This window comes from Hemicordylus capensis, chromosome 5 (genome assembly GCF_027244095.1).
Source record: "Hemicordylus capensis ecotype Gifberg chromosome 5, rHemCap1.1.pri, whole genome shotgun sequence".
In the NCBI taxonomy this organism is placed as follows: Eukaryota; Metazoa; Chordata; class Lepidosauria; order Squamata; family Cordylidae; genus Hemicordylus; species Hemicordylus capensis.
Window position 1 is genome coordinate 52,494,245 of NC_069661.1, and position 12,146 is coordinate 52,506,390.

At 49.7% G+C, this 12,146-nt stretch overlaps 1 protein-coding gene across 1 annotated transcript; it reads left to right on the plus strand.

The window, feature by feature from the left end:
- The first annotated feature begins 563 nt into the window (after window positions 1–563).
- LOC128325709 (uncharacterized) lies at window positions 564–8,209 on the plus strand. Its single transcript, XM_053251377.1, has 2 exons — window positions 564–1,522; window positions 7,147–8,209. Exons 1-2 carry the CDS (start codon window positions 656–658, stop codon window positions 7,300–7,302), a joined length of 1,023 nt encoding a protein of 340 aa, XP_053107352.1. The 5' UTR covers window positions 564–655; the 3' UTR covers window positions 7,303–8,209.
- Window positions 8,210–12,146: the final 3,937 nt, after the last annotated feature.

The window sequence follows — 12,146 nt, forward strand, 5'->3', positions numbered from 1 at the left end:
GCTGAAAAAGGAATTAAAATGGGAAGTGATCATCCTTCTGTTTCAGGAAGACAAAGCTTTGTAGGACAATTCCTCTTGCATTGCAGCACCTTAGGTGGTCTAAGTCAAAAACACTTAGACAAAATAAGCTCTCTCTACAAAAGCCTTAGGTGGTGCATGGCAAGCCCCACCCACACAGCACTAAGCACACGCGTGGTGAGAGAGAGCTGGGGCAGCATGATGGTGAAGGCTGAAGTGGGTGGCAACTAGTCAAGCTAGTTCCTGAGACTACAAATTCAAATGCACAAAATTCCCCTCCCCTTCGCCTTGTGCGGGGGGGGGGGGGGAGTTTGTCTCAGCCACCCTGGACATGAGGCCCTAGAAGTGGCCTGATTGGCCAACTTGCAAAAAGGGGCGTGGTTTCGGCTGCAGCACAGCCGATCCACGCCTCTACTCTTCAGTTCTTTTCAGGATCTGCATGAGGAAGGAGCTCTTTACTTGGGCTCCTTCCACTTAGGCCTGGGGAGGGTTCGCCCAGGAGCGGGCGTGGCAGTTCTCCAGCTGGTTCCTTCAGGTCCCACTGTGCAGGGCATTAGGTAGATAAGTCTCCAGGCTTTGCAGAATACCAGCGGGGCTCCGTGGTTGAGCAGGGCAGCGGCGGCGGCCGCTCGGGCCTATGGGCCCGATCGCAGCCTTCTCCAGCGTCCCGTTCTGGCATCTGCGTCACAACAGGGCTTTGGCCCTTTGGTTTGCTGCAGGCCCAGGAGAGCCATGGGGTGGGGCATTTTGCAAGTTTTTCTACAGCTTTCTTTGCTCTCCTGATCTTTGGAAGGGGTTTTTGGCTGCTTTGGGGGGCCTTGTTGTGAGGGGTTGTTGCTGGGCTTTCAAGTTGGCTTCTGGGGTTTTTTCCTTGAACTTTGGTATTCCCTGGGGGTGGCTAGGGTTTTTTCCCTTCGTGCATACCTCTCCCACATTCATAGGGTTGCTCTGTAGAGCAAGAATTGGGGGTTGGCTTCTCCTTCTAATATTGGTTGAGGGCTTGTGGGTGTTTTCACGATGCCCAGGAAAGCTAAGGAGAAAAATGGTGGGAAGCCTGTTAGGCAGCCCAAAAGCCCCCCCCCCTTCTTCCTTGGATGAGGATGATGAAGAAATGGCCCTTATTAGGGGCTTGATTGGTAGGATGGAGGCCTTGGAGAAGTCTCGTAGCGCTCCTTCTGATAAGGGTGCTGGTCCTTCTGGGGGGGGTGTCCCTCCTCCCAAGGTGCCTCACAGGACCAGGTGGGCTGCCTGGAATCAGCTTTTAAAATCACTCTCTAGTAGGTTGGAGGCGCTGGAAAAGTGGTGGCCCCAGCCAGCCCGGCTCCTTCCTCAGGTCCGCAAGATCCATCCACGCCTGATGACCTGGTTCCTGGAAGGCCTGCTCCTGTGGCTCCATTGCCGTTGCCTGAGGACCCGGCTCCTGTGCTGCCTGCTCTGTCGCTTCCACTGCCTGCTGCGCCGGTTGAACCTCCGCCTGTGGACCTTCGAGTACTGGTGGCCCCGGGTGAGCCAGCAGCACCTACACCTCCCAGCGGCACCGGCCAGTGGCCCTATGTACCCTGGCCGATGCCAGCGAGCGGGAGTTGGGGAGTACATTCACACTGGCCTCCTTATAACACATCCTGTTAGTATACTAGGGGTTACTGCTGGCCTGCAAGGGGTGGCTGAGCGCGTATGGACGGGCGCTGTGCCCCCGGGTACTCCGGTTGCCCCGCCCACAGGTGTGATCCCTAGCTCGGTTCCAGTGATTTCTGGTACCACCGGTCACTATCCCATGGGGATTCTCCCCGCCGGTTATCATGCCCCATATGGTGGCATGGGGCTGCCGCTTGGTGACCACTTACTGCCTGCTACCAAGGAAAAGATTTTGAAGGGAGAGTATATTGACATTTTTAGTCTCCTTTTTCGCGAGCCAGGAGTAAAACATAAAGAAGGGGAATAATGTAAGGACCACGAGGCCACTAAGCGTAAGCCAGTTGAGAAGACGTGGAATAACTGGTTGTCAGGCTTTACCATTTATATGGGCGTCATAGTTCAGTCGCAGCCTGCCCATGGCCTGGCACTTTTAAAATACATGGATATGATCCATAGGGCAGTGTCCGATTTTGCCGGCTCCTCTTGGATCCGGTATGATGAGAGTTTTCGCATGAGGGCTGCCTTGGACCCTTCCCTACCGTGGGACACCCCTTTACAGGAATTGTGGTTAGTTATTATGTCCCCGCCCCGTAGAAGGGGATCGGTCAGACAGTGGCCACCTGTTATCTAGGGCAGCGGTCCTGTCAACATCGGGTGGGGCTGGCCAGCAGTGGGTTCAACCCCACTCCTGGGAGTATAATACCCACGGTAAGTGTACCCGGACCCCCTGCCGCTTCAAACACGCATGCGGCGTGTGTGGGGCCAAGCATCCTAGCTCTGCCTGCCCTAGGGCCAAGTTCAGTAGCTCAGGGTCCAAGTTCCGGCCCGGCAGCAACAACAAGAAGGGTGCCCCTCCTCCACCCACTGCAGGGAAAGGGCCCCAGCCCCATCAAGCTTGATATACTGGAGTGTTTGCTCTGGGACTATCCGGATCAGGTTGTGGCTGCCTATTTGAACCGGGGTTTCCGGGAAGGTTTTAGGATACCGTCTTCGGCCCGTCGTGGGCTTAGTAGCTCTCGTAACTTGAGGTCTGTCATAGGTAAGGAACAGGTGGTTCTCAAGAAAATCAATAAGGAGGGGGCAGCTGGTAGGGTTTTGGGCCCGTTCGAGAGCACTCCCTTCCCAGGTTTGAGAGTCTCGCCCCTGGGGGTGGTCCCTAAGAAGGGACCTGGCGAATTTGGGTTAATTCACCATCTATCTCACCCTCGGGGGTCATCAGTGAATGATGGCATCCTGGATAGTTTGTGCTCAGTACAATACGCATCTTTTGATGATGCTGTCCGGGTGGTTAGGGGCCTGGGACCAGGGGCCCTTATGGCCAAGTGTGATATTGAGTCCGCCTTCCGCTTGCTGCCCGTTCACCCCAGTGATTTTGAGCTGCTGGGCTTCGCCTTTGCCGGGAGATTCTATTTTGACCGTGCCCTGCCCATGGGCTGTTCCATTTCTTGCGCAGCTTTTGAGGCTTTCAGTACATTTCTGGAATGGGCAGTGCAGTGGAGGGCGGGGCTTATATCCACCTCGCATTACCTGGTTGATTTTCTTTTTGTAGGGCGGGGCTATTCCGATGAATGCCAGCATTTGCTTCGCTCCTTTATGGAGCTGGCGGACGAGCTGGGGGTCCCTTTGGCAAGGGACAAAATGGAAGGCCCCATCACGAGGCTCTCCTTTTTGGGGATTGAACTTGACTCAGTTGCTGGTTGTTCAAGGTTACCCCAGGAAAAATTGTTGGCCCTTCTGGACCTAGTTAGGGCAGCTGGTCAAGCCCGAAAAATTACCCTGAGGGATTTACAAGTGTTAGTGGGCCATCTTAATTTTGCATGTAGGGTGGTGGCCCCAGGTCGGGCATTTTTGCGGCGGCTGTGTGATATGATGGCTGGCCTTCGGGCCCCCCATCATGGGGTCAGGATTACTGAGGGCGCTAGAGCTGACCTCTCCCTTTGGGAATCCTTTCTGTTGGGTTTCAATGGGGTAGCCTTTTGGAGGAATGAACTGTTAGTGGAGGCTGACCTACAAGTCCATTCCGATGCAGCAGGTGGAGTGGGTTTTGGGGTCTATTTTAGGGGTCGCTGGTGTGCGGCCCGCTGGCCCATTGAGTGGGTGAGGCAAGGGTTAGGTAGGGATCTTACGTTTCTGGAGCTTTTTCCTATCGTAGTTGCAGTGCACATTTGGGCTGACGAGTCTTCTAACTCGTCGGTCCGGTTCTGGTGTGACAACCAGGCAGTAGTGCAGGTCATCAACTCACAAACCTCTCGCTCCCGGAGGGTTATGGGGCTGGTAGGGGCCCTGGTGTAGCAGTGTCTCCAGGCTAACATCTTGTTCCGGTCCCGGCATGTTCCAGACGTGCGCAACGACATAGCTGATGCTCTATCTCGTTTTCAGTTGCACAGGTTCAGACAGCTCCCAAGGCGGCACTGCAACCGGATCTCATGCCCGCCTTTCTGTGGCAGCTTGGCAGTTGGAGGCACAATAGGCCATAGTGGTGTCTCTGGCGCCCAGCACCAGAGCCAGTTATGCGGCTAAGCTTCAGGCCTTTTCCTTGTTTCGAGGATCTGAAGGTTTGGAGGAGGTTTGGCCTGTTCCAGTGTGCCAGCTGCAACAGTTCCTCGTTATGTTACGTAGGGCGGGGCGGGCTGTGTCCACACTTGGCTGCTACTTAGCTGCTCTGGCCTTTACAGCACAGGTAAAAGGGGGTAGTGGTTTTTCAGCGGATCCTCGGGTACGGCTCATGCTCGAGGGCTGGTCCAGGGAGAACCCGGGCAGCCTTGACTCTAGACGTCCTTTCACCATAGATTTGGTTGCCTCAGTGCTGCGGCAACTTGGGGCCTGCTGTGCTAACCAGTGGGAGGTAACTCTTTTTCGGGCGGCTGTTTTAGTCGCCTTTTTCGGCGCCCTTCATCCAGGTGAGTTGCTAACACGGAACAGGGGCTCCCCGAGGGACCGTTGTTTGCAATTTTCTGATTTGTCACTCAGTGACGGGGTGGCACGGCTTTTTCTACGCCATTCTAAGACGGATCAACACGGTACAGGGCAGTTGGTGCGTTTGGTGGCTGCCTCTGACCCTGGCATTTGCCCGGTGATCGCCTTGCAGCGCTACGCGGCCCTCAGGCCTGCCTCGGTGGGGTGCTTGTTTGTCCACGCGGATCAGGCACCTCTTACCCAATACCAGTTCCCAGCAGTGGTAAGAAGGGCATTGGTTGCGGCTGGGGTGCCGCCTGAAGGACTCACATTACACTCCTTCAGGATTGGGGCGGCTACTACAGCTTCCCAGTTGGGCCTACAAGAGGCCGTGGTGCAGCGGATCGGCTGGTGGAAGTCCGTGGCGGTCAGGCGTTATGTGCGCTGACAGCGGACTATATTATCTGGATTGATCAAATTTTCTTTTTGGCAGGTGCTGGTGGGGCAGCGGCTCCTGTACGGGTCCTGATCTGTGGCCATTCATTGGTCTTTTGGGCCTTCAAGCGGACCAGCACCTCCCATTGGGGTTCTCAGCTGGGGTTTGGACGAAGAGCCCCGGTGTATTGGTTGGGCACGCGGGGCATGCTGTGGAGTCAGCTGCTCCCAGCCATTAAGGATCACTTAGCTAGATTCCCTGTGCTCACCGTTCTTGTCCTTCACTTGGGTGAGAATGACTTAGGCAGGCGGACTGGCCTGTCCATGGTGCAGCAAGCCGCCTCCGATTTGACCATACTGCGCAGGTGGATGCCCAGGGTTCATATCCTCTGGGTCAATTGGCTTCAGCGCAGGGTTTGGCGCGCTGCGTTTGACGGGTTTAAATTAGAAAAGGCCCGGCGCAAGGTTTCGGCCGCCATAGGTAAGTTAGTTTTGGCGGCTGGGGGGGACATCATTAGGCAAGCTGATTTAGCAGCTCGCTTCCACGAGCTATATCGCCCGGATGGTGTTCACCTTTCTGAGGCTGGGTGCGATTTGTATTTACGCAGTATTCAGAATGGGCTTGCTGCACTGTTGGATGGCATGGGGCAGGGAGGCCAAGCAAGGGCTGACCTCCCTGGGTGGCAGTAACAGTGCGGGCTAAGGGGTAAGTGGTTGGTTAGAGTATGGTGAGCACCCTTGGATATTGTAAGGTGGAATGGTCAATCGCTCCTTTGTAGCCTGTGCGGCATGGGGAGAAATTGATTGCCAGGAAACCTGCTTAAGGATTTCATCAACCTTTGGGCTGTGCAGTCCGGGGTGGGTGAAGACCTTGAGCTGTCCAGATCCCCTCTTCTCTGGAGGGCGGTTGGCCTTGAAGGAGATAGGTGGGGTATACCCGCTTGTTTCCTGAGCCAGGGTGTGTCGCCCATGTCAGGTGATGAATAGGATGGTAGCATCCTAGCTCACGCCTAGGGGCCCGCACTGTTCTATGTTGGTGATTAATCACCTGGTATACAGTCCGCCTATGCCTATTTGTTTATTAATAAACGTGGCCCGTTTCATCCATTTAACGTCTCTGTTTCTTCTTGGGCCGGGGTCTGGGGACAAGTGATAGTATTGTGGTTGCTGGACCTTCAGGGCCACCTGCTTTCTCTACTGCTCCCCTGCAATCTCTGATATGGTCATGGGCCACTTCTTCCCCTTTTGCTGGAAAGCACACTGCAACGACAGCTAATTAGTGCACACCCTAACATGTCACCAATGAAAATAGTGATATTCCTGTGAATGTTGGGGGTGTGGCCAAGTAAACTGGAAGGTGTGGCATATTATTCTGATAAGCATGCCACAAACAAAAAGCATGTAATAAAGTGCATGCAGATAAGAGAAAAGCCTGGCTTTTTAGCCTGGCTGTTTATGATATGTAATTTTAATTTTAATGAGTTTTAATCTGGTTCAAATTATGTTCTAGTTTTAATTGTTTAATTATGTGTTTTTGATCTTATTGTAAACCGCCCAGAGCCTCTTTAGGAAGAGTTGTATAAAAATTGTATAAATAAAACAAAATTTTAAAAGGGGAACAGGAGAGGAGCTTCAGATATCAGTGCCAATTCTTTGCCACTGCAGCATCAGAAAGTTTCAAAATGTCATGACAAGCAAACAATGTTCTTCGTAATGTCTTTTAGGAAGCAAACTTACAGCTGTGGGAGGAAACCTTTCCTCCACCTCTGCCACCATTTCTGAAATGTATGCCACCCTTTCTGAAATATATGTTTGTTGTAACTATCAGACTGCACTTAGACCCAGTCCAAGTGCTGCTCAAGAAGGTCACTGACCTCACTCCAAAGATCCTCCATAGAACAAAGAATATCCATTTAATAGATGGTCCATACATGCAGCTTTGACCGTATGGCTCACTTGTGAGATTGGTAGTGTGGTTAGAATTAGGACTCCTCAGGCATGTGTTATGTTACATCCCCCTTCTTAACTGATTCTTAAACAGGCACTCTTTTTTGCATACTGACTTAAGGGTTCTGATCAGAATCTGAAGTGCCTTCTCTGTAGTCAACAATATAATTTTGATAATCATAAATAATGAAAGCTCATTTGTATTGTCTTTGACAGAGTAATGTGAACCCTAAAAGAGAAGCAAGCAATTTAGTTTCTCATACCCATTTGAGTCTCATCTGTATTACGAACTCCACAAGTTCAATGAAGTTTTTTAACTTTATTCAACGATCAGGCAAAAGCAACCATCAAGCAGTGCATTACAGAAACTGAGCGCCAAACTCCCTGTGTCCCAATATTTTATATCAATGAGGGATTTAGATATACTGCCTCTCCTGCAACTTTCCTTACCCAGTTGGAGGTCCCAAACCACAGAAGGGCATTCACCTTGGCTCACTGCCATAACCTCCCCTCAGCAGTGCTAGAGGGCTGTTACAGAAGGATCCCATTTGCAGAGCGAATATGCCCCGGTGGTTCAGGACAGATCAAAACTACTGAGCATGTCCTCCTATTCTGCTCCTTCTATAGAGACATTTGTGCCTCTCTCATCCTACCATCGTTAAGCAAGTTCCCGGGACGTTCAAGACAATTCTATAGCTTCTGGTTACTCTCTGACACGAAGTCTGCCATCACATATAGCGTTGCCAGATATTGTGCAGCTGCAATCGGCATTCGTCGGAGGATGATAGGATGTGAGCCCTTAATCTGATTCCCGATGACTTTGGATTGACCTTGCACTTGCCTCCCCTCTTATTGTCTTATACTGCTTTTTATTGCTTTTTATAATTTTTAATCTGGATTTTACCATTTTATATCCCCCCCTTTATCTTTTCTGTGCATTTTTATAATAGAAATAGTAATAGTTTATTTTTAGCAGTTTTTGTTTAGTATTAATGTGTATATATGTAATTTTTATCTATTTTATCTTGTCTTTTTAAAAAATTGCAATTATCTTTAATTTTAGCCTTTTCACAATATCTATCATCATATTTGCAATCACCTTTATTCTCCTGTATTTTTAACATGTAACTTTTAACTTGTATTCTCTTTTAGTCCTTTTAGTATCACCCTAAATGCAAGTATCAAATGCAATGATGCTTCCTTGCATTACATGTTAAACAAAATGTAATTTTATGCTGGTCTCTGACTGTAATAAAGGTTGATTGATTGATTGATTGAACTTCTTTCAACTTTCAACTCATGATTAATAAGTGGAGGGGAAATAAAATGTATGGGAACATATGATAACAGACTTAGCACATTGTAGTGAACCGGTAAAACTTACCTCATTTGTGTATTCATGCCCAGTGCAGTGTAGCTGCTTACAGTGTTTCCTGAAAACTACATATCCCAGCAGTCTGTGCAGTAGAGACAGGAAATGGCATCAGAGATAGCAGCACAGACAGAGACTCAAGACCAGAACAGGACCAGCCCAGGGATTTCTGGTGCCCCAGGTCAAGTATCATAATGCACTATCATAATGTGCCGTGGCAGGCTGGCTGCCCATTATAATGCACCATGGCAGAAGCAGTGGAGGCAGCCAGGAAGGAGAGCAGGTGGGCAACAGGGATGGGGAACACCTAATCACACACTCACTCACCCGCTCACTCACTCATCCCCTTGCCCACTGACATGGGCGAAGGACAGGTGGCAACGTCCTTTGCTGAATGCTCTCCTTGTCCTCCTAGTTACTGCGGCCGTCAGTGGTGAAGCAGCAAGCGGGTGCCTGCACTGCAATGAACTATACCTTCAGCTCACAGGGTGACACATGACCTAGACCATCGGTGGTCCTCCTTGCTTGGTCCCCTAGGCAACCGCCTAGTTCGCCTAGTGGACAGGCTGGTCTTGGGACAGATATAGGTAGGAAATTAAAGGCTTCGTAAATGTGTTAAGTTAAATGTTGCTCATTAAAGACCTTAATATAATTTAGTAAGCCTTTTGTTTTCTACCCGTCTCTGTCTGTCCTGCTACTTCCTATCTGATGACACTTCCTGTCTCTGCTGCACAGCCTGCTGGGATCTGTAGTACTGCAGGAAACTCTGTAAGCTGCTACACTACACCCAGCTCTGATCAAAGGAGACAACAGAAGGCAAAAAGCCTTACCAATCAAGGAAGCTTCCTTGCATTGATAGGTCAAAGTGTGTCGGGTGGTACAGCTTGACATATCTACGAGTTTTCAGGTTAGCTAACCCATTTGAGCAGCAAAGTTCCTGGCTCTTAATGTCTGCTGACTCTAATTGGCCTCACCAAACTCTCAGTTATTATACACAAACTGAATCTGACATATAAACTGAATTATGTTTATGAACTGCAAACTACAGCCAGGGGTGTAGCAAGGTTGGAGTGGGCCCTAGGGTAAAAGGGAAGGCTGCCCCCTGTCCACTTTCTTTTTCTCTCCCCACCCATGTTTTTGCTGCAGAAGAAGTGTAAGGACATTGTGAAAAACAAAACGTTCTTGGCATGCCCTGGTCGCATTGGTATGTAACACAGAACCGCAGGTGCAATGGACCCGCTGTTCTGCACCCCTCCCCCTACTCTCCCATCCAAATCCAAATGTTCAGGAGAGCAGCCTCTCTGCAATCATTGAGACTGCAGAGAGGCGAGGGAGCTGGCTGTATGGGCTTCCTTCTTGACAGAAGGACGTCCCATACAGCCAATCAGGCTGGAGTTGAGCGAGGCGCTTCCTCCCTCAAGTCCAGTGCCAGGGCCAGCAGCTTGCCATTCCAAATTTGGACATACTGCAGGATGCCTGGAACTCAGGTTGCGGTGATTAAACTCACTACAACCCGAGAGTTCAGACTGGAGTCCTAATCCAGAAACTTTGGTTTCATTGCTGTGCCCAACTGCATTCTGAGATAACATCCATGTAACCGCAGGCCTATTCAACTGTGGTTTCACGTTATGTGCAAATGTGGCCCCTTTCTCTCAGTCTATGCAAATAATATCACATGCTCCCTACCCACACAGGTACTTTCACAACACTCTTGCAAATGTGCCTTCCCTGGCCCAGATTTTTTTTTTTAACATATATATGTACCACCAAAATATATACCTCCTGGAGAGGGTTCATTACAGCATTCTGGTATGGTGGGGAGGAAGAAGGGGGAAAATGAAGAATGAGCTGTTCCTTAGGCAGAAGCCCCACCCCTTCCTTAGGGGTATTGAGACATTTGCCACCCCCTTGTTAAGTTATAGCACCCCTGTCTGTAGCACAGGTAGAAAGACAATGTGAATATGTTTGTAGTTAAGATGTCCTGATTTTAAAAAGTAATACACTTTACAGATTAAAAAAGAATGGGTTATAATTGCTGAGGCTATGGCTGGCATATTCACAATGATAGTCCACTTAGCTGCATGGTAGGCAAGACCCGCAAGGGAAAACTAGTTCATTAGACAAATAGTGTTACATGATAAGTCATGTTCCTTTATTTCTTCTTTGCATTAATAAAACAGACAGGCAAGAAACATCTTGTTAGAGAACAGATGTATTCACTTGCCTACAAGATAAAAGATTAATTAAGATAAAAGTTCTGGGGTTTTTTCCTGTGTCCACCTTAACCCTCCCCTTATAATGCCACTTATGCCTGGGGGAAATTCATGGACAACCACAACCATCAGCACATGGGAGATGGAGTGCTTTGGTGACAGTTCAATGGTATTGTTTTCTACTAAGGGACCTCAGCTACTCAAATAATATTTGGGCTTCAAGTTAGTAGCTTCCTCTGAAAACCATTGAAGGGGGAAATTATTTTTAAAAGAGTTCCAAATTTTCTAGTAAGGTTTTGGCACAGGGCATGTGTCCTGTCCTGGTCTCCCACAAAGACACAGGCAAGGCAGGGCCAGGTCAAGGCCAGGTCAGTCTGCAGGACCTTGGAGAGCTCAAAGGGAGGAAATTGATCCAATGGAGTCCCTCCAGCTGAGCTTTTTGATGGCTCTGACACCTCTCTCAGACGCCACCTTTCTCAGGCTCCATCCCTCTCTGTTGCAGTGTGTGGAATCTTAAAAGGGGCAGCCTCAGGACCTGGAGTCAATCACTCCATCCTCTCTCAGCCACCTCTCACCTGATGTGTTCCCCGAGTCAGTGAACAAGCACTGAAGGTTGAGAGGTTTCCGGTATATCCAGGTCCAATCTCTTAGGTGAGAACCTCTCTGGGGATCCTGGGGATCCTCATTGTGCAGTTCATCCTTGCCACTGGGACCTGGGGATTGTACCTCAGCTACTGGTTTGATGGTGGTGATTTTCCTGGCTCCTCCTCCTTGGCATCTGAGTCCTGGCTTTCACTCAAGGCTCAGGCCATGACAGCATGGAACATGACAACAGTCAGACCATGACAGCATTCTAGCAATGCCACTTGAAACCATAGTGTGGGAGTGGGCAGGAGCAAGTGTACAATTTTTTTTTCATTATGCAGGTGCGTCTGGAACTTCTAGCCATATCCAGCCAACGGGGTGGTAGGGAGGTACGCTGCTGCCCCAATTAGCTGTTACAGAAATTGATTCCAGCAGGGGGGAAGCGGTGGGAGGGGTAAGTGCACCCTCCCCTGCTCTTAAAGATAGACCTCCGCTGCCGATGAACCAGAGCCTCCAAGCCAGTTCCATGCACATCCCTAGAAAAGAGGTATATAAATATTTGTTGTAGTAGTAGTAATGATGCTGGAATGTGGAGGAGGAGGAGGCATCAGTGACAGTCTAGTGCCTGATGGTGAATACCTGTCGTCATACAGCAGGCATAGGTTCCAGTGGCCCACATGCCCTCTGTTCTCCCCCCAACCCAATGTGGAAATGGATACTAATGGCAGAAAGTGACAACATACATTCCCAGCAGAAGCAGGGCTCATGGAAGTGGGCAGCAGATTATCCGCTGCAATTAGGACACTAAGCAATTAGGATACTAAGGATTAGGATACATACATCCCCAGCTATTCATTAGGATACTAAGAGGTCATTCACAATTCAAAAACTGTTTTCTACCTGGGACTGGGAGCTGTGTGAGCTCCCAATTTTTGGTTGTGTGGAAGAAAGGTTAGAGGAAAACCTGAGCAGAAGTGATTGTGTGGAAGAAAAGTAGGAGGAAAAGCTATCCAGGTTTTCCTCCTACCTTGCTTCCACACAATCAC

What these genes read in the sequence shown, in the direction of transcription:
- LOC128325709 (XM_053251377.1), top strand. Translation starts at nt 656, where the DNA reads ATGGGCCCGATCGCAGCCTTCTCCAGCGTCCCGTTCTGGCATCTGCGT. An exon ending in TCGAGTACTGGTGGCCCCGG is followed by an intron (nt 1,523 to 7,146) that starts GTGAGCCAGCAG and finishes TGTCTTTGACAG; the next exon opens with AGTAATGTGAACCCTAAAAG.